The following is a 22,294-nucleotide window of genomic DNA, read 5'->3' as shown; positions in this document are numbered from 1 at the left end:
TTTTGAGTGAAGGTTTGACTGCAAGTAGATTTGTAAAGAAATGCACCAAGGATAACAGAGATAAAACGTGCATGTTATTGTTTGTACATTGATGTATGTATGAAATGTTACACAGAATTAACTGCAGTTGAATAAAAGCTGAAATATTAGTGTTCCCACATTGGTCTTCATTGCACAGATTGTACTGAGGGGCTCTAAGGTCTGTTATCAAATCCTCATTTTATAATGGTGTTGTATCTTGCTATCTGTATCTATTTACAGCAGCTCATTTGTACCGAGAAAGCCATAAAGAGAATTGACAGCAGATTAAATGAGTTTTCAATAACTAATGCTATGGGAAAAAGCCTAAATCCTACAAAGCTCAAACCTTAGTTATTGAAACACAAATAATCTGGTTACCCAAACCACATTTGAAGGGGTTTAGAAGAAATGATAGTCAGAGACCTTTAGGCAAACCATGTAATCCATCAAAAATACATTTTAAAGAAACAGACATTACTTTCAAGACATGCAAACACAAATCAAATTAGCATATTAATGTGCATTCAAACTTTCTTTAACATACTGTGGTATTAAAAAAAATTGAAAACATTTTGAAATGTTTGAACAGTTCCTTAAAGTTAAATTACTTTAAAGTAACATACAAAGTGTACTCTTCCTCATGTTAAGTTAGAGTGTGATTAGTTTGGTTGTGTATCTACTGCTCTGTGCTGTGCTGCAGGCCTTTATTGATGGCGGCCAGGGTTTGACTGGCTCCCTGTAGCTCCATACTCAGCTGACTGCTTCTCTCCAGCACCTCCGACAGCTCAGTGATGCTGGCCTCCATGCCCTGACTGTGCTGCTCATAATACTCAAACATCTGCTCCTTCACCTGCTGACACATCTCCCTCACCTGCACAGATACGAACAACACTAGATCACCCAAGACTGTAAATATGCTGAAAATGTACTCCATCTCAGGTCATCCAAGGTGTAGAATATGTTTCTTTATTGGACATGCTATTCACAAGACATTAATTGATGGACTGGAGTCGTGTGGATTATTGAAATGGTATTATAAGCTGTTTGGACTCTCATTCTGACGGCACCTATTCACTGCAGAGGATTCATTATTGAGTGATGTAATGCTACATTTCTCCAAATCTGTTCTGGTGAATAAAGAAACCCATCTACATCTTGGATGGCCTGAGGGAAAGTCAATTTTCAGCAAATGTTCAATTTAGGTGAACTGTTCCTTTAAATGTCTAAATGTACAGTGTTTGCATTAAAATATAAAGGAAGGTTTTATATATGTTAGGCCAGTTGTTGCTGAGCCATGCTACATAACTACTTTTTATGCACATATGCAATCCAAACAAAGCAAATGCTCGTAGCTCCTTTGGAAACCATTTGGATTCAAAGTTTCCTCAAAAAAAAAACTAAAGTTAACCCCAAGACCACACTTCACAGGTATGAGGCCTTCGAAGTTTGTACAACTTGTTCAAAAACATATTCATCAACATAATGAATATTCAGGCATACATCAGATCGCAAAAAAAAAAAAAATAGAAAAAAATATCTTGAGATTAATAATATTCTACATGTTCCTGCTTGGCTTAACTAAATGCCAAATCCTGTTTCATTTTTAAGCATACTGTATGTTTTATGATATTCTGATACGTCTAAAATATTCAGATATTATGCTTGTATTATTTCAGCCAACTACATTAACTACTTAAACAATATACATTAGTCAGGCACTACTGTTTCTTCTGTCTTTATCTATTTCTTTTTACATTTTTAGTACCTTTTTAATGAGCTTTTCCTCAAAGCTGTTCATCACATGTTGGTCCATGGCCCGTCTCTCATTGATTCTCTCAATAAGGTCCTGTGCTTTCTTTCCAATCTCATCTATTTGTGAATTTGGGGGAGATAACACTGCTGCGTCTTCCATAGTACTGTTACCCGGCGAACTTCTTGTCGAGGTTTTTGAAACACTGATACCCGAGTCCTCACTGTTATAGGGTGAGAAATCGGCAAAATGTCTAAAAATATTTTCAAGCAACAGTTAAAAAGCAAGAATACGTTTTCTGTTACTGGCTCACCTTTGCTGCTCATTGCTGTCATTCAGGGTAACAAATGAGATAGTTTCACCCGTTGAGTTAAAACCATCATCTGACATCTGCACCGAAAAGAAATTCACTTTAGCAGCAATACTATTATCAGACATTTGACCACAGGGTATAAAATCACATGTACCTTTGAAGAATGGTGATGGCCAGATTTGGGTGTTGACTGCAATGTCATAGAGCCTGAATTTCCAAAGAAGTGCTGAGCCATGGCTTTAAAACATAATAAATGACACATATGTACACAGGGCTTAAAACTAACATTTTGCCACACCTGCCAATGGCCGGTGACATGATAAAATGTACCGGCCATGAAACTCTTTTTTTGCAAAAACAGGCAGTTATTACTACTACAATGATTAAACATATTTACAATGTTTCTAATTTGTCCAGCTGGTGCGTTTTTCCTCAATTTTCCATATTAATAATAGCCATTCAACACTGAAGTATAATTGAAATCCATTATTTTCAAAATTTAATAGGCTCTGAATTTTTTTTACTTTTAAGTGATTTTAAAACAATCTTCACATAAACAATATTATATATGCTTAAACTATACAGATTGATCTTTATTCAAGCTATTACAGTTTATCAGAACATTACAAGGATTTCTCTTTTTCTTTTGTTCTTTGAATTACATCAATGACAGGCTTTAAAAGGTTTCACTTTAAAATCTGCGCTGTCTCTTTAAAACCTGATGCACATGACACGGACACATAACTCTTGACGGTCTTTTAAGACTTTATAATTATTTAAGAACACGTTTACAAGGTAACTCGCCAAAACTGCGTATTAAGACACAATTGTGTGTGTATATAATTCCGTTATAATTCGTAGAAGTTGTACCCGCCAACTGGCGACTGACACTTACATATAACGTTACGTTACTCGCCAACAATGATTTGTACTCGCATTTGGCACTTGGCAAATGTTTATTTTAGGCCCTGTATGTACAGATTAACATGACAGATGCACTGTATAGTACATATAGTACATACACACATTAACATGGGAATTAACCTGCATCATTGTACAAAAACCTAGTGATTTCACGATATTTAACACCGAAGTACGTCAAAGGATACTATGACTATCGTACATTTAATTCATACGGTAACGTTACGTAATAACGTACAATTTCGAATTAAATCAAGTCAAATTTACGTTACAGGTTTAAGCTTCGTGTTTAAATTAGCATGTTAAATTATCATACTGTAAGTTAACTAACGTTAGCTCGTTGCTTTGCAAATCAAAATGACTTAAACTTACTCTTTTCAAATGTGTCACCGTCGAGTAATGTGTCTGTGTGGTTTTTCTAAACCGTAATAGTAACAAAGTAACAAATGGGTGGTAATTTTGCTAGTTTTTTTTTAGCGGAGTTGTTTAGCCTACAATTTACGAAAATCCACAGCGCGCAATGATGCACGTGACGTGCACGCGCCGTGTGATATTAATTACATATCGAGATTAAAAAACATTTATAGGCCATTTTCAATGTAATTTATTTCTAAATAAATAAGTATTAATAAGTGATTAATAAAAAAATAATAAAATGTAATAAATATAGGATATGTCCAGTAACCCATGGTATTTTTCTAAGTGTTGTGTTAAGACCATACAGTCTATGGTTAAGACCAACGGAGTCTCTCTCTCTCTCTCTCTCTCTCTCTCTCTCTCTCTCTCTCTCTCTCTCTCTCTCTCTCTCTCTCTCTCTCTCTCTCACTCACTCTCTCTCAAATCCTCCTTCAATTTACAATCCAACTACAGTGAGTTTTATAGGAAGACCTAACTTCATAATTTGCACTACCGTCTCAGGTCAGCATCTCAGGAGCAACCATTAATCCGTAAATGGAAATACATTCGGGCTAGGCCTGACTGGCTCAGAACATAATGGACTGTAATAATGAGATGAATGAGTGTCAGAGGACACAGATAATCCCTGCTGTCGCTGAGCCAGCTGGGACAACCAGGAGAAAAGTACAAACATTTGCACCATGTCCAACTTGTAAATAATATAACTTAATGACAGTGTTGGGGAGTAACTAGTTACATGTAACGGCGTTACGTAATTTAATTACAAAATTATTGTAACTGTAATTAGTTACAGTTACTAAGAAAACATGAGTAATTAAATTACAGTTACTCATGAATTTTTTTACGATTACAAAGGGGATTACATTTGAATATTTACCCACATCCACGTACAGATTTAACTGATTTCTTTCCCAAATTGCACTGACTATTCTGAGACATACCGCCCTAATAATTTCTGGGATGCGGAAGTACAGTCTGGTTCGTAGAATCCAGTCATAAAAACGAAATGCCTAACGCGGACGGAATATGCCACATTTTGGATGACTAAATCAAAAGTAGGTCAGTTCACTTGAATCAAAACATGACATCGACTACTGTCTGTTAATATAAAGCCCCAAAAATGCAATATATGACTTGCACATTCTGCGTGTCTGTGGAAATCAGGCGCGGACTGGACACCGGGAGAACCGGGACAATTCCCGATGGCCTGGCAGCCGATTTTGCCCCACTATTTAATATCATTATTGTATAATTGCCTGCTGAATGTACTAAAGTGATCATTTGCGAATCCGCCATTTGATAATTAAATCTCTAATAAATCATGAATTGTTAGTCATGACTTGCGCGCTCTCCGCGCCTCCGCCAAACGGTTTGGATCAGACTCAGAGTAATCACTGCGAGAGAGAGAGAGAGAGAGAGAGAGAGAGAGAGAGAGAGAGAATAGAGTGGACTGCTGGAGCAGAGAAGTAGAACTCCTGTTCAGGGTTCCAGGTCAGTTTCATCTGTAAAGATGCTTTTTTGTCTTTGTTTTTAGGATGCAGCAGCACGTTGCTCATCAGTCATCACTCAAAATACTATTAAAGGACATCATTATTATCTGTTGTAATGTTACATTAGTAATTTAGCTGAAAAAAAAATATTTTTTCGATTTTTTTATAGGTTTAGGGGGAGCTACGACAGACAGCAACACAACCCTTATTAAAAAAAATTAACATTTTAATATTTAACTATAAATCCAGAGAAAATGGTTACTATTGTTTAACTGTGATAACCAAAAATGTAAAATCTTTTTTACAAATGTATTTATTTAAAAATAAATACAAATCCATTTGCAAAAAAAAAGGTTATTTTACTTTTATATAGGCTAATAAAAGCATGGTAATATTTTGTAAGGGAAAAACATGACTCGTGTACAGTATTAAGATTTTTCTATAAAGATATTGTAGTATTGTAGAGAATTGTATTGTAAAGTATAGTTTTGTTCAATCTTGAGTATTAAAGTCATGAGAGAGATGGATAACAGGGCAAAATAAAGAGACTGAAGAGAAAAATGGAAGTGAAGGTGCAGTTCAGGAGAGAACCTTTAATTATTTTGCATGTCCCCAAATTAAAGATTTAAACCTTTTTTTATGTCAGGTCCATACAAATAATAGTTTTGTCCATGAATTTGTTTGTATGAGTTTGAATTTTCCAGTCTGAATTTTTTTCCCAGTCCGCCCCTCCTGTAAATTAATGGCAAAGACATGGTTTCATTTACTACACATAGGCCTACTGAAGCTTGCAGTGTTTTCAACCTCTGCTGCCTCAATATAGGAGTACACGAGCACATAAACATAATTTCTAGAACTGCTCTGTGTCACTTCATGTGCATTTTACTTATTTTGAGAAAACTATCATCATATACAGAGACAGCAGTTTAAAAAAAACACCAATGTTTCATGAGTTTATTACACAGAATACGTCACATGCTTATTAGATAACTGTATTTAAGTTGATGTATATGCTTTTATTTATTATTCTTTAATTTTCACAAATTTAGAAAAGTAATCAAAAAGTACTCAAAAGTAATTAGTTACATTACTTTAATAAAGTAATTGAAAAAGTTACACTACTATTACATTTTAAACAGGGAAACTTGTAATCTGTAACCTATTACATTTCCAAAGTAACCTTCCCAACACTGCTTAATGATTAGCTAACATGAACAATATTGTTTACAGTATGTATTTTATTATCTTTGAATAGTTCAACCAAAAATAAAAATTTCCCACCGTCAGGACATCCAAGATGTAGCTTGGCTTGTTTCTTCATCGGAACAGATATTTACCATTATATTACTTGCTCACCAAGGGATCCTCTGCAGTAAATGGGTGCCGTCGGAATGAGAGTCCAAACAGCTGATAAAAATTTCACAATAACCCAAAAGTTATTCACACCACTTAAGTCTATCGACTGACGTCTAATGAAATGAAATGCTGTGATTTTGTAAGAAACAAATCCATAAAATAATTTTTTACTTCAAACCATCGCTTTCATCTAAGAGTTATGTTAGAGTCATAAGAGTAATATTGATTCCTTCTGTGAAAAAGCTGTGTTGTCTGAAACAGAGGACAAATATGCACAGATCATGTTTTTGTTTACAATCCAAAAAAATGCAAAACAGATCTAAACAAATATGTTGGTGGACTTTGATATAAGAGGACAATATTATTATAAGAGAAAGCGTTATTATGGATTGATTGATGCACTGGAGTAAATTACTTGTGTATCATGATATTTTTATCAGCTGTTTGAACTCTTTTTGAACTCTAAAATGTTCAGCAATTTTTCATTTTTAAATGAACTATTACTTAAATGTTACAATTTACATGTAACATTTAAATGTTCATACATGTTAGTTCGAATGCACAATGAATGGAGACCTTGTTTCAACGTTTTACCGTAAAATCTATGCATGGCACTATTTAAGGCTAAAAGGTTTTCTTGTTTATATACACTGCTAAATATGCCACATTTTTACTCTGGTGCGTTTGGTTGTTTTTGAGATGTTAAATGACCCTTGTATTAAAAAAAAAAAAAAAAGGTGCAAAGTCACATAATTCAGAATATTTCCCGAACACTGACTTCTAGCAGGGACACAAAAAAATGTTCAAATGTTCAAAGTCAAACCAGGTGCCAGATTTCATTTAAAAGCTCGTCCTAAAATAGAAAACAGCGAGGGACACAGAGAAGAGAACAGGATGTTGTGAATGCATGATGTCAATCTACTGATGTTTAGAGAGACAGTATCTGATATTAACCCATGTGCTGACACATTATCACAGAAAGATCATATTCATCAGTGTCTTGCACTAAATGTCATGTCTGCTCAACTTTTGTTCACCTCAAACCAGGCACAATTCCCAAGAAGGAGAGTTTTGGGCTAGTTGAACAGGCAAAATTTTAAGATAATGTGTGTGCAAAAAAAAAAAAAACCTACTTAAGTGAAATGCGTGACAACTTGCCCCTGTGCCGATAACCACCTCCCACATAGTCATGTAAAATATGTCCACAGTTGCAGCAATGGCCCTGAGATTTTTCTTAAGAATTTCTTGATATTGATATTGATATTTACATTTGCTCATATAAATATCAGCTACTGCACTAAACTGCATATTTCCCTCAGTTTGGGCCTCTGAATAAAACTGTGGGGTTTTCTCCCTCAAGTATGAGCTCCATATTCCCATATGAGCCATTAAAACATTATGTATAAAAAATGACTTTTTGGCAAAAAAAACCCTTTTTTTTTTAATTTTTTTATCTTTGTTCATCTGCCGTAAGCACTCTTGTGCAATTATTCTTATGATTCTTATTGCAGGGGTCAAGCTGGAGAGCTGGAAATCCATCAGGAAATACACAGGAGATAAAAAGCCTTTCATGCAGTACAACAAAATAACTAACACGGGCTCATGGTCTTCTGTCAAGCTATGCTGATTTTGAAGAGGGCCATTATGAAATCAACAAATCCTGACCTGCACAAGCTCAAAATGGTTATGTAAGAGGAAAACTGCTTAGCTGTAGCTTAAAATTAATTTGACAATATCCTGACAGAACTTCCATATTTCAAAAAATGCCCCCTGATCCTAAATTTAGTCTGAAAAGTGTTTTTTCCGCGTGTATCAATGAGCCCCCTTTACTTTCATGTTACTCTGTGGCAATGTGGTTTGAAAATGGTCAACATAACACTAGTGCTTTAAAAGCTCTAAATTAAGCGTGACACAAACAAAAAGAAAGTCTATAATCTTCATTGTCATAGTCCAGACTATTTACATCCAAAGACTCCATCAAGTCTAATAAGCATCCAAATAAAGGTCCAGCTAAAAGTTTCCATGAAGAACAAAAATAGATCAGATTTCTGCTTTTTTTAACTGTTACAATTTTTTACATATTTTGTTTACTCCAAATAATTTTTTTCAACATTCATGAAAAATTTTCAGCTTAAGCAATTTATTATGCTAATAATTTATTTATATTATGTATTATGCAAGTGACTATCATCATGCATGACTGCAGTAGAAGAACTAATGTCATAACGTTACAAGTTTTGCTCTGTCAATATGAAATGCTACTTATTCTTCAGTATGAAAGTCGTGCCAATATTAAAAAAAAGGTTTGGTGTGTTTTACCTACTCTACTTGATCTTTACGAACAGTAAAGTTGGAAATTTTCTCCAAAATAGAAACGTTTAAGAGACAAATGTAGTATTTTTATCTGCTAAAATATTCGTTAAACAACTGTTTATCACTTTTTATACATTATCATGAACTAAATATCAGATACTTTATAAAAAAAATGTTTTTACATTTTTCACGTCGCCAAAATTTTGGTTTACGTGAGAATTTTAGTTTTTTTTTCTTTGTGAAAAGCGCCATGTAAATAATCTGACTCTGACTTATCAATGGCACGCTGGCTGTGACGTGTCGGACTGGGCTGCTGTCACGCACAGTGATTTATTTTCGCACAAAACAAAGCCAAGATTAGTCTGATAACCTGGAATTAACAAGTGTCAATGAAAAAACAGGTCTTTTTGGAGGGATCGCCATGTTCGCGGAATTCCCGACTTAATTAAGCGAATTAAAGGACTTGGGACGGGGCCTGCGGCGGCATTATCTTCTTCTTTTGGCAGCGGGGTGAAAGGAAATCATCTACCTCTATCCAGTGACGGAAAGTGGGCGGTCTTGGAAATGTACTCTTGGCTGATTGGTAATACTGGAGTCAACCGAGAGTCGCTCGGGCAGTGAGAGGCTTTAGCACCACGGACAGCGCACGGACGCGCACGCGCAGCACGCGCCTGTGAACCTTGGGCTTGTATGAAGACGAAGCTCTGTACACTCTCAGAAGCGAGAATCTGCAGGCACTGAAGAATACATAACTTCAACAATGAAGATGAGGACACAAGTTGCAATATGAATGATCCTGGATCTTAACTGCTCAAATTATCTCACTTTTCCAGATTATTATAAAGCGAAGAGTTTTTAATCAGAAAATCAACAGTCAAAGTTTTTGGACGGATTGTTTGGCGAAAAAAAAGGGCTGGTAATGAATTCTCTCAACGTAACAAGTTTGAATTTTACGGATAAGACTGGGCATGCTTCTCGATACTCTTTTCCAAACGAGGACCCGATGTTCAAAGACTACAAGCCAGTGACCCGAGACCTCATCCCCTTACCAAAGGGGGTTTTGTACCTGTTAATGGCCGCGCTGGTGATTGTTGCAGTCGCCTATGCCATAGTGGGACATCTGATCAAAGACCTCGCTAATGATGTAGTAGGTAAGATGTGAGCTCAGAAACTAATCCTTGTGGATAGCATGTTAGCTGATCAAAACCTTTTCCAGTTTATTCTGCAGAATGGGAAAGCTTTGGCATAATGAGAAAATGTCATGGTATGTTTTAAAGTGCCATGGTATTGCTCTCCAGTATCATCCTTGTACCATGGTATTGCCTTTATACGTTTTTAAGGGGATCTATACAATGTTTTTGTTGCAGGGTATTGTTTTCAGCATAAAGATTAATAAGATTCAGCATAGATCCTCCAAGCCAGGACATATAGAAACACGTGAATCAATAAGTTACTTATTGTAGGGCAATTTGTGTAACATTAATAAGAAACTCTTTAATCCACTTCCACGTCTCTATTTTAGTCTCTAAAGCAAAGGGGAAAAAAGTTTTGACTCAACATTTTAGCATTTTAATACAGTAAAATTACAGTATATCCATATTTAAATTCAAGTAGAATTTCTCAGTATTTTTACACTCCTGTTAAAAGTTTTCTACCTTAAAATATATGTTCTCATCACTGTCTTTTCCTTGCATCGCATGGTAGACTGTGTGCTTGGCCCTAATGAAGACGATGCAGAAAAAGACGACATATCGAGCATCAGACCGACCCGTCTGCCCACGGCTCTGACTCTGTCCCATTCCAATGCCTTCCACGTGTGGGACCAGGATGATGTAGTGATCCCCTTACCATCGGACGACAGTCCCCAGATGAGCCCTCTGCTGCTGGCCGCCATCCCCTACTTCCCCTCCTTTTTCCCCACATCCAGCTCCAACAACAGCCCCTCAGTGCCCAACAGTCCCGGGCCAACATCCCCTATCCCACGCGACGTCTGAGAAAGAACGAAAGGTAAGAAGGTGAAGCTTGGCCACTTCATACGAGTATAGGAGGGGTCAAGTCCACAAAAAACAGGAACATTCAAGGACAAATGTCTTTGTGCATGTTCTTTTAGTGCAGATCTGACTAAAACTGACTCTCCTGTGCTGACTCATATTATGAATCTGATAACATTTACATTCATGCATTTCATTCAAAGCAACTTCCAGTGCATTAATACATTTTACCATTCACACTCCCTGGGAATCAAACCTATAACTATGGCGTCTTTGGAGAACTTCATTGGAAGCCTCTTCGGTTTTATTTTCCAAGGTTTTTGGACTCTGAAAAGGTCACTTTGGAAATACATAGGATGGACTGCTCTAATCATGTTACTTTTTCCTGTTGTGTAAGACGATTTACGGAAGCTCTGTTATGAGCAGTCTTGAACATCATTATAACTCATCCCCAAAAGGAGGATTAATTTTAAAGAACTTGAGCTGAGAACGACTCTGCATTATATATTCAGTTGGTATTAATGACATAACAACTCAAGTCTAGACTTTTCATGCCAGTGCAAATAAACCCAAAATTCTTCTTGATGTCGGATGGTCTCAAAGGAGCATCTCATTACGGGAGCCAGTATCTTGGAAACATGAGATGAGCGGGGCGAAGGATAAAAAAGGAATGATATTTGGACGGAGGCCCAAAGCAACATAAACTCAACAAATGCCCTTGAAAGGGTCGAGAAGCTTGTTGGATGTTTGAATTTTTTTTATTTGTCTGAATATGTTGGATCTAGATGACATTGAATCTTTAGATTCACCATGTTAAGGATGCACTAAAACATTTGAATATTTATTTTGTTCATTTGCATTTTGGAGACCACATGGGGTCGTCCATACAAGACATGTTCTTGCATTGTTTGATCAGTTTTAAATGTTGGTTTTACATACTTATAACATATTCCTGGAGTTATTGTGCACAAATCAGGGCATGCTGTTTAACAGCACGTAAACCTGTCCTGACTTAGATAGGCTTTCCTGTTCCACTACCACAGGGGTAATTCGCCACTGGCAAGATGGAGTACACCCATAATGCACTGGGTTCAATCAAACTTTCCATGAGTGGGATATAAAATGCAATTTGTAGTTTTCACAAAAGCCTCAGGGCTGTCAAATGCATTTTACGTCATTTGGCAGACTTTTGCTGAGTCTAAAAAGCTTGATTAGCATGTTCTGGTGTGTTTAATTAACACCCCTGCTTTAAATGTATGCATCTGGCAGACACCTTTATCCAAAGTGACTTACATTGCTGTAAAGGTATACGCTTTTATTAGTTCTTGCATTCCCTGGGACGCGAACCTGTGACCTTGCTGTTGCTAGCCAGCTACTCAACAATTTAGGCTTTGTTTTAGAAACCATGCACTATGGTATGAATATTTATTTTTGTCACATTATGAATATACCTGTAATACTCCGACTAGATTTCTTTTTTTAACCCAAGAACGTGTGCTGTGTGAACATCCTCATATACTTATAATGCAATGTTTTTTTTTTTGCAAACCTTTAACAGTCCATACTGGTTGACATGCATTAACTAATGATGTTACAAATGATTACAAATGCTGTGAATAAAGACCTGTTCTAACCCTTAAGTTGTTACGTTCAGTAACCATTTTTAAAACAAATATATTGTGTCTACAGGAATAAGAGTTTAGACACAAATACGCAAAAATATAAAAAATACTACCATCTTACATTAAAAAAGTTAATTTATGATGATATCCATACAGGTAGTGATTCGAGCATTGGCTAAAATAGGGCTGTTCTCAGACAGGTTATTTCTAAACGATAGGGGATTACTTTTGACCCGGCCACTTAAGATGTTACAACATATACCCAAGTAAACAAGACGTAATCCTTCACTGTCACAGAGGATTCCCTCGACCTCTCCTCCCCCAAAGAGCGATCAGCGGGACCAGCAGATTTACCATGCGCTGCTGACGGCCCTCTCAAATCAGGATTGTCTTCAAATCATCCAAATTGTTTTTCGGTGGGAAATGTGTCCTGCCTAAACTTCATCGACATCGATGTTTCTGTTCCAGTTTCAGAGCCTGACAATCCAATCTTATCATCTACCTCTCATCCTCTCTACATGTGCTTTATGTAATCTTATGTACTCTCATGCGTGCCAACTACACAAGATGCAGAGAAATCAAGAGATTACGAAGCCTGCAAGCAAATCCTAATGTCCAATTCATTAAAAAAAAACACAACTGTTCAGAAGTGTGGGATCTGTATTTGTTTTGAATTACTACTTTTTTTCAGCAAAAACATTAAGCAAGACATCTGTTTTCAACACTGAAGATAATAAGAAATGTTACCAATTTCCAAAGCAGCTTTAACTCATTTCCAACCATGAGTTTTGCTGAAGGGAATGGAATTAGTGCCACTAATCTCATTTAGTTTGTTCATGGAACTTGACATTCCACGTACAAGTGTCTCAAGGGATACAACATACTGCTTAACATTTACGTCAATTTCAGCGGAAACAGAATCAATGCGGCCAGGAAATAATATTACTTAGAAAAGACAGAGAACATTTAAAGGTAGTCGATTGATGGCAGAAACATCAATCCAATTTGACTCAAGGGGCCTCAGCAAACTTTAAATGAGTTAAATTCTATTAATTCATATATTTAAATAATATATTTTAAAAATAATCAATTTTAATTTCAATTTTCACATCTATAATTTTTTGTTCAATTTCTTTTCCCTTTAAAAAACTATTGTTTTTACCAAAGAACTTACCGTTCGTGAAAGTTCTAGAATCACAAAGTGAATTCAGTGGCGGTTGTAAAGAACAAACTGTTTTGGGAGAAATATCTTTGAATATTGTGACCAATTAGTGGGGCTTTGATTCAGAAAGTTTGAGAACCACATGTTGTGTTGCGTAGCCCCGCCCACAGGACACCGTGAAACCTCATTGGTCCCTGCTCCCCATAGCTACACATTAAACATCTCATGCATTTTTGGTTTCAGCATGGACTGAAAAATGCACAGTAAAAAAAAGTCCTGGTTAATACGATATATTGCACTCTGTAACCAAACACAGAAACAATAAGATCAAACTTAATAAATATTCCACATTTAGTTCAATGTGCTATTTGTCAATTCTATTATTTGTGAAATCTAGCAACTTGAAAAATTAAAATAGTTTTAAAGTAAATCTAACACCAAATGATTTTAAGTGTGCTTGAATATGATAATGCGGCCATGAAAAAAATGCTCAGCCAAAAAGGACACTGGTTTAATCACATAAACTTAACAGACAACCATTAAGTAAGTCCAAATGGTGATTTGAAACATTTTTAATTGTACTTTTCTACAGTATGAGGACTTCAATAGTTTCCATTGCATTCTGGGTTGTGAGAACAAACTGGGTGGCTGTTTTTTTTATACAGAGCTGTCATGAAAAAGGGCAATGGAAAATGACAATAAATCAATTCAAATCATGTTATATATATATATATATATATATATATATATATATATATATATATATATATATATATATATATATAATATTATGTTAAACAGAAGTGGTGCCAGCAGGGATTTCGATATCAGCCGGTGATGTAATATAAGGTCAATTTCACACTCATCATGCAAAGACGTGACTCTTTTCCTCTGCTTTGACGTCAGTCTGTTCAACACGACCCTCGTAACTAATGTCGTTTAGCAAAGTGTAGTTCAGGATGTGTGGTATGGCTTAAATAGACAATAAAAATGCCGCTGAATCAAGAAAGCACAAATGAATCCATATGCTGAGCCTTGTGCTGGTCATTTAAGAGTCCAGTCGACATATTGGGCTGTCGTACACCATCTGGAGGTTCACTTTGTGGCCCACGAGCTCTCGGATGTTGTTGATTCCGTACTTGATCATGGTGGGTCTGAACATGGGTCAAAAGAAAACAGAAACAATCCAGAAACTCTGAGATTTAAAATGCAACTGTTATTTCATATGTGCGTGTCGACGTACCTTTCCAAAGAGAGACCCCAGGCGATGACTGACACCCCCTCAGGCAAACCCATGGGCAGCAGCATTTCAGGCCTGAAGACCCCAGAGTTACCGACCTCCACCCACTTCTTCAGACCTGAGAGAGAAACAGCCAGATGGAAGGATTGTGATGCTGAACTGGCTCAGAAGCGCATTTTTTATTCATCATATTCTAGAAGTTTAGGTTCAAGATCTTGCTGAATTATTAGTAGAAAAATGTCAACTGCATCTTGCTCAGGCTAAATGACTTGAACACACCGCAGGTCATAAATACGAACTTCCCAGATCATAAATACGAACTTCCCAGATCATAAACACGAACCTCCCAGATCATAAACACGAACTTCCCAGATCATAAATACGAACTTCCCAGATCATAAACACGAACTTCCCAGATCATAAACACGAACTTCCCAGATCATAAACACGAACTTCCCAGATCATAAATACCACTTCCCAGATCATAAATACGAACTTCCCAGATCATAAATACGAACTTCCCAGATCATAAATACGAACTTCCCAGATCATAAATACGAACTTCCCAGATCATAAATACGAACTTCCCAGATCATAAACACGAACTTCCCAGATCATAAATACGAACTTCCCAGATCATAAATACGAACTTCCCAGATCATAAATACGAACTTCCCAGATCATAAATACGAACTTCCCAGATCATAAACACGAACTTCCCAGATCATAAACACGAACTTCCCAGATCATAAATACCACTTCCCAGATCATAAATACGAACTTCCCAGATCATAAATACGAACTTCCCAGATCATAAATACGAACTTCCCAGATCATAAATACCACTTCCCAGATCATAAATACGAACTTCCCAGATCATAAATACGAACTTCCCAGATCATAAATACGAACTTCCCGGATCATAAATACCACTTCCCAGATCATAAATACGAACTTCCCAGATCATAAATACGAACTTCCCAGATCATAAATACGAACTTCCCAGATCATAAATACGAACTTCCCAGATCATAAATACCACTTCTCAGATCATAAATACGAACTTCCCAGATCATAAATACGAACTTCCCAGATCATAAATACCACTTGTCAGATCATAAATACCACTTGTCAGATCATAAATACGAACTTCCCAGATCATAAATACGAACTTCCCAGATCATAAATACGAACTTCCCAGATCATAAATACGAACTTCCCAGATCATAAATACGAACTTCCCAGATCATAAATACCACTTCTCAGATCATAAATACCACTTGTCAGATCATAAATACCACTTCTCAGATCATAAATACGAACTTCCCAGATCATAAATACGAGCTAAATAAGAGCTGGTAAATAAATACCAGCTCTTCCCTTAGAGCGAAATCAAAATTACAACTTTGAATTAAATCTGAAAAGTATTTTGTGTATTTAATGTTGACACAGTCAACAAAATTCTTCATAGCCTTGCTGTGTTAAAGTTTTATATAACTTTTTATTATTTCCATTTACATGATCTTTAAATTTTTCATCCAGTTCTTTAGACACCATGAAATCAAAATTGACATTTACTTTTATTTTATGGAATATTGTATTTTTTATGATTAAGGATTTATCCATCTGTGCACATGACAAATTCAGTGCATCTGTGTGTAAAATACAAAATCAGGTCCCATCTTACATGTTTTCTCACTCAAGCGGTTTTTTTTTGCAATTGCCATTTTCTTTTCATGTCAACTTCAATTCCATTTCACTATTTAATAATTTTTCTTCTAAAATTTTAATTCTGAGTAATTGCATCACCACCACTTTTTTAATAATTCGCCTATTATTAGTTATTCTATGCTCACAAAACAGTGTAGAAAATAAAAGACTTCTTGTTTTTAGATTTAGCAATATAAACGATGCACATTACACACAGGTGTAACTTCATAAGGAGAGTTTTACCTTCATGATAGCTGAAGACCTCCATACTTGGCTCGGTGTAGGGGTTGTACGCAGGCTTGAAGCGCAATTTTGTGATTCCTGAAAAAACAATCAAAATCATGATCAAAGCAGTTAGGGATCCAATACAGAGTAATTTACCATGTTTACTAAAAACTTAACGAGCATTCAAGATTCCTCCTTCACTGTAAATCAATAATACTGATTTAAAAAAGGAGAATCTTGTTCCTAAAAAGCAAGGTGTGTGGTACAGTACCTAGTTTGGTAAAGAACTGGTGCAGGATGCCCATGAGGTTTCCCAGCGTGAGGCCGTAGTCGGCCACCACTCCCTCGATCTGGTGAAACTCTGCCAAGTGTGTAGCGTCCAGAGTTTCATTACGGAAAACTCTATCGATGGAAAAGTACTTCACCGGTGTGAACTTCTCCTGAAACATACAACAGAGACGAGTGAGATCTGGACTAAACAGCAGTGACGCTAGCAGTGAGTGTGTTTGTGTTCACCTGCTGTGCGAGTTTATACAGCATACGCGCGCTGACCGCCGTGGTGTGCGTTCGCAGGAGGTTTTTCTGAGCTTCTTCAATCTTCCAGTCATATTTGTACCTTAAAATGGATTTGAAATAAATATAAACTATTGTTTAAAAGTTTGGGATTGATACGATTATTAAGGTTTTAAACCAAGGCTGCATGTATTTGATCGAAAATACAGCACAAACAGTAATAATATGAAATATTATTACAGTTTAAAATAACTGTTTCTATTGTAATATATTTTAAACAAAATAAATGTAATTTATTCCTATGAAATAATAATATATTATTATTTATATGAAATAATAAATAACATTGTAAATGTCTTTACTTTAATGAATAAAAGTATTATTTAAAAAAATTAATATAAACATAATGTCTCATCTTACCCCTGTGATCCGTAACCTCCTTCAGAATGAACCTTCTTCACTCTCTCCAAATAGTCCTGAGGAAACTGCTGAGCAAGGGCTGGGTCTGTGAAATACACAAAATATTATGTGAAAAATGGTCTCTGAAAGGAAGCGGCGCACACTCCTGCAGATACAGTCCTCACCCGAGATGAAGAAGGTGTCGTGCTGGTCTCTGGCTGGGTGCTGCTGCGGCTGGAACAGAGAATCGAAGTTCCAGAAGGAGCTCTCGATGAAGTTATTGGTGGGCATCTCTGTGAATCTGTGGATGAGAGACTTAATGCTTAGGAACATGCTTGGAATCTAATGTTCTCAGATTAAAACACTGTTATGGAGTAGAATGTATGGAGGCATCAATGATTTAACTATTAGCTTCAGTTTAACAGTAATACTATTGTGTCTTCTGCTGATATATGTAGTGATATTTATGTACAAATTGTGATGTTCTCCCACTGCAAACATTGTATTGATTTGATCAAATAGTTCACTAAATTATAACATTAATACCAACATTCTAAGTTATATTTTAGACACAATATTATATTTCGGTTTTATTTTGTCAAAGAAAATTTCCACGTGAAACCACAGCAGAAGTGCCTCAAAGCAACAAAATCAAGCGTTGCTTCATTACTGAGTGAATCAGCTTTTTGAACGAATCAATTTAATGAATGAATCAATGGTGGAATGAATCGGCCTTTGAACAAATCGTTTGAATCAATCAATCAATAATGACTCACTCATTAAGACAGTGACTTGCTGCCACCTACTGGTGGTTTTAGTTTCACATTTAATTATACATTTAAATTTTTTTTACATTAACAAATATAATAAATGTTAATTTAAACGATAAAAAAAACAACTCACAGCATTTGTAAATTGCATTCGAATCACGTCTGAGCTGCATTTAAGAGTCTGTAAATACATCTAAATGCCACTTCTGCAGTACAAAGATGGATTTTGTTTATACTGATTTCATTTGATTGGTAATTCATTTGATAATTTGAACTGAATTTACTGATTAAATGACAGAATTTGACACAAAAGAGGATGCGTACATCTAATAAGGTAAAAAAAGTCACCACCCTGGTAAGAATCTCTGGGAAATCAGTTTTAAGAGGCAAACACTGCCACATAGTGGAAGTTCATTTCTATCACTACTGTGAACACAGAACATGAACACGAAAAGCTATCCATGCAGAGCTTAAAACAGATGAAAGAGGAATGTTAGGTTAAAGGCATGTTATATTTTTAATTTAAATTCTTTACTGCTCCACAAACACACTGACCAAGCATGTGTGAAACTCTTATTTCTGAAATATCATGTTATGTGATAACCGTTGGTTTATCAGCTGAGGCAGAAGAGTGTTATGCACAGATAAAAGACTGACCCCATCTCCAGGAAGATCTGCCTGAACTGCGTCCGGACCTTCATGAGCGGGTGCAGGTGACCGCAGTCTGGAGCGACACCCATCGCCTCGAAATTATACGGCTTGAACTTCTTCTCCTTCCAGTTGCCGCTGAGAGAGAAAAAAAAACAGACTCATGAAGCGTTTCGTGAGACTCCCCTCAAACAGAATTGCATCACTGCTACACGAACTTGTGTAATACGTGAAGGTCCTCTTTTGTTGTTGTCTTTGTGAAACTGATTGTTCTTACCTGGCGATCATCTCTGGAGTGAGTTCGGTCTCTTGTTTGGTGATGGTGGTACTGAAGCCGCTGCCTTTAGTGATCCAGTATGACTTAACCGTCCTGAAACCAATCAATCATCCATATATATTTATAATAAAATATACAAATAAGGAATACATTATATAGTTTTCCCACTGGCATGAGATTGTTATTGAGTGACTCCTATATTAGCCTGAATAAAACCAAAATATCATTTTCAGACTAAACAAACACACTTGATTAAATTAATCAAAACGAAGACCTTCAGCAAGTTAAAGCCGATAACACTGCACTGTCTCTTACACTTCAGATAGCAGTTTACGTTTCTTGAGTTCATTCTTTTCTTTGTCTTCCAGTTTCGCCGACTGTCCCTTCTGCACCAGCTGTAGTTTGTCCCTTACTGTATCCTCGATAGTTTCCACCTGACACACACAAACACACTACATTAATAACACATTCATTGGGAGATAGCGCTTCATTCATTATCTGTGCAGCATGTCACTGACGGTTTTGAAGACTCTCGGTCCTCCCTCGTGAGCTTTATCCAGTCGGATCCATTTGTTCGACATGGCTTTGCTGAAACCAACTTTCCCGCTCGGCATTTTCTAAAAGAATCAAAAGGTACATGAGATATCAGATGCAAACCAATGTATGTGCATCTGTCTACAATTCATAGGATTAACAGGTAATTCTCGCCACTTTAGAAATATTATATTTTACCCAAAATTATCTAGATTATATTTTACATATAGAAAATAAGAACCTGGGGTTTGTCATTTCATTTTATATAAAGAATGTTCTTCAGTTATGTAATTAAATGTCTCTTTGGTCTCTCACCATGAGTTGATTCTGCGGCAGTCCCTCGTCCGGGATGGCGTCGAACACTCGGGCTTCGTGACTGCCCTGCTCCGCGATCTCACGGCCCTCTCCGGTCAGCTCCCAGTGTTTGGAGGACTTCTGCTCTGCCGAGATCACCTGAGGACAGGAGTCAGACGGGGTGAGACAGAGAAACAATACCATGTTATATTAAAACATGGTATAGATATACTGATACTCATAACCTAACAGTGGTCAAGAAAAACAGGAATGTCCTTCAATCTACAATAATATTTTTCAAAAAACAGGCCCTTTAAAAGAGGTGCAGCTTGCTTAGGGGTGATTAAAAGAATACAGACAGATAATGTGTGTGTGTGTGTGTGTGTGTGTGTGTCTGACCCTACTGTCCACGACAGTGATCCTTAGTATGTTTGTGTGATTTTATGTAAGTTAAATACTGTGGTATCAAATGTTCACACATTATAATTTGTTACAGTTTAATATTCTAAGATGTTATAATATTCAGTTCCATTACTGTGATGTTCATTTAATTATTACAATTTTGTTTTTATATATGTACACTAAGCTTTGTCAATATTGTATCATTCATGCCAATAAGCCAATACTGAATTGAATAGATAGATAGATAGATAGATAGATAGATAGATAGATAGATAGATATTCTTATGTTAGTCTGTATAATGTCTCATTGTAATGCTGGCTCCGCTAGATTCGAGTGTTGTACACACTGATGATCCGGACTGAACGGCTGTGGTTTGCGCCGGTGTTGCATCAGTCAGAGCCGCGGACAGATACAGAGTCAGAGCGGCGGGATCTGCTCACCTCTCCCAGCGCCTGCAAGCTCTTCACCGCGCCGACGATCACCTGATGATCCACCCCGAGATCCGCGGCCACATCCTGGCTGTCAGTGCCGCCGCCCACCTTCTCCAACAACCGTAAGAGTGATTCCAAAAGCCCGGTGTCAGCCATGCTGGAGTCGCCTTGCGCTCGGATGGGGAAACGGATGTGACGTCACACCAACCGTAAACTTAGTGACAAAAACGCACGACATTACTTTACCGTAAACCACGGAGTATGTAAATATTATTTAGTTGGGGGTAACATTTACAAGAAAATAGCAGTTACCTTTTCAAAGAAGTAACGCCAGTTGCTTTGTTTTCCCTTTATTGACGGACAAATGTCCTGTCTCCATATTGGGAGAAATCGGAACAGGCATTGTGTGCGCTGTGTGAACATGATGTAGTTAGAGACTAAATGGGAATGTGCATTCATTCATCCCACTCGCAAAAAAAAAATTATATATATATATATATATATATAATAATAATAATAATTTAGTATTCATTAAAATGAATTAAGATGAACTAATGAACTAAGAATAAGACACAAACCTGTAATAATTAAATGTTAAATAACATCTTATCTATCCCTATTTTATTAACTAACATCTTTGCTGCTAAGCTTTGATGATCCAGTTCAACCTAATAAGCAAAAATGACTTCAGATAAACTAACAATTATGCTTCTTTTTTTTTTACTGAAGAGTGTTTTGCTGTACAGACGCGAATTTATTTTTCCTAGGTTTAGTCATAACACTGTGGCATGAAAGAGCTTTTACATTTGCTACAAAGAACTTCTTAATTAAGCCCTGCTCATATTTATCACATCACATAACATGTGCATCATATAACGTGAAAGTAACGCAAAAGTAACGCAACGCATTACTTTCAAAAAAAGTAAAAGTAACGCGATTAGTTACTTTTTTTTAGGGAGTAACGCAATACTGTAATGCAGTACTTTTGAAAGTAACTTTCCCCAACACTGATTATGACACTTCGAAACATAATTTTTTTTACATTGTTATTGTTATCATGGGGTCTATAAGCCTTTATAAAATTATGTACTTTAGAGCATTGATCTTATATTTACATTATTGTGGTTGTCATCATTACCAGCGTTTTCAATCATGCTGCCAACACACCTTTATTTATTTAAAATATTTTTTTACACTATTCTTCTCTGCGTCTTCAATCATTGCTTTCACATTTAATAAAAAGCACATTTTAGATCCTGAAACACAAGTTATATTTTCCAAGTTTAAAATGCTTGGTTACATTTTTAATGCCAGATTTTAATGTGACTTTTGGACCAAAGTGACAAGTAGAACCAAAACACCTGGAGAAGATTCAAAAATACAGCAGATGTCAGATATCCTCCAAAATAAAATCCTTTATTACAAACACCACACATCCTTTAAACGTTGCTCGGAAAAATAAAGGTCCCCCACCAAAAACAGTCAATTATACAA

General features: G+C 36.3%; 2 protein-coding genes and 1 long non-coding RNA gene across 5 annotated transcripts; all 3 read right to left on the bottom strand.

Moving 5' to 3' along the window:
* Positions 1-54: 54 nt before the first annotated feature.
* Positions 55-9,256, bottom strand: LOC132149543 (synaptonemal complex central element protein 2-like). 3 transcript variants are annotated; one of them, XM_059558872.1, is made up of 5 exons: positions 9,111-9,256; positions 2,239-2,321; positions 2,085-2,161; positions 1,787-2,024; positions 55-892 (listed from the first exon to the last, which is right to left on the bottom strand). In XM_059558872.1, the coding sequence occupies exons 2-5, from the start codon at positions 2,317-2,319 to the stop codon at positions 698-700; spliced, it is 591 nt and encodes a 196-aa protein (XP_059414855.1). In that variant the 5' UTR covers positions 2,320-2,321; positions 9,111-9,256; the 3' UTR covers positions 55-697. The 3 variants fall into 3 exon arrangements, with proteins under 3 accessions (XP_059414855.1, XP_059414854.1, XP_059414856.1); XM_059558871.1 differs by lacking the exon at positions 9,111-9,256 and adding an exon at positions 3,378-3,524; XM_059558873.1 differs by lacking the exon at positions 9,111-9,256 and adding an exon at positions 3,378-3,517 and having other exon boundaries at positions 1,787-1,994.
* Positions 9,257-10,127: 871 nt separating this feature from the next.
* On the bottom strand, positions 10,128-13,413 carry LOC132149544 (uncharacterized). The gene is made up of 2 exons (XR_009435033.1): positions 13,369-13,413; positions 10,128-10,571 (listed from the first exon to the last, which is right to left on the bottom strand). It is a non-coding gene; the product is annotated as an uncharacterized LOC132149544 (long non-coding RNA).
* A 712-nt stretch (positions 13,414-14,125) lies between these two features.
* On the bottom strand, positions 14,126-21,000 carry farsa (phenylalanyl-tRNA synthetase subunit alpha). The gene is made up of 13 exons (XM_059557372.1): positions 20,810-21,000; positions 19,988-20,125; positions 19,657-19,755; positions 19,454-19,572; positions 19,139-19,231; positions 18,871-18,999; positions 17,629-17,744; positions 17,465-17,549; positions 17,048-17,147; positions 16,803-16,971; positions 16,550-16,627; positions 14,600-14,714; positions 14,126-14,510 (listed from the first exon to the last, which is right to left on the bottom strand). Exons 1-13 carry the CDS (start codon positions 20,954-20,956, stop codon positions 14,405-14,407), a joined length of 1,494 nt encoding a protein of 497 aa, XP_059413355.1. The 5' UTR covers positions 20,957-21,000; the 3' UTR covers positions 14,126-14,404.
* Between the last annotated feature and the right edge of the window lie 1,294 nt (positions 21,001-22,294).

Source organism: Carassius carassius, chromosome 9 (genome assembly GCF_963082965.1).
Source record: "Carassius carassius chromosome 9, fCarCar2.1, whole genome shotgun sequence".
Lineage (NCBI taxonomy): Eukaryota > Metazoa > Chordata > Actinopteri > Cypriniformes > Cyprinidae > Carassius > Carassius carassius.
Note: the sequence above shows the minus strand (reverse complement) of the source record. Positions and strands in the feature narration are given on the sequence as shown.

Coding starts and splice junctions, on each gene's coding strand:
- farsa (XM_059557372.1), bottom strand. CDS start 20,956: ATGGCTGACACCGGGCTTTTGGAATCACTCTTACGGTTGTTGGAGAAG. Junction 19,756..19,987: donor TGCCGCAGAATCAACTCATG/GTGAGAGACCAA, acceptor TGATTCTTTTAG/AAAATGCCGAGCGGGAAAGT. Junction 16,628..16,802: donor CCAGTTCTTTACCAAACTAG/GTACTGTACCAC, acceptor TTGTTTTTTCAG/GAATCACAAAATTGCGCTTC.
- LOC132149543 (XM_059558872.1), bottom strand. CDS start 2,319: ATGGCTCAGCACTTCTTTGGAAATTCAGGCTCTATGACATTGCAGTCA. Junction 2,162..2,238: donor GCCATCACCATTCTTCAAAG/GTACATGTGATT, acceptor TTTTCGGTGCAG/ATGTCAGATGATGGTTTTAA. Junction 2,025..2,084: donor GACAGCAATGAGCAGCAAAG/GTGAGCCAGTAA, acceptor AAATATTTTTAG/ACATTTTGCCGATTTCTCAC.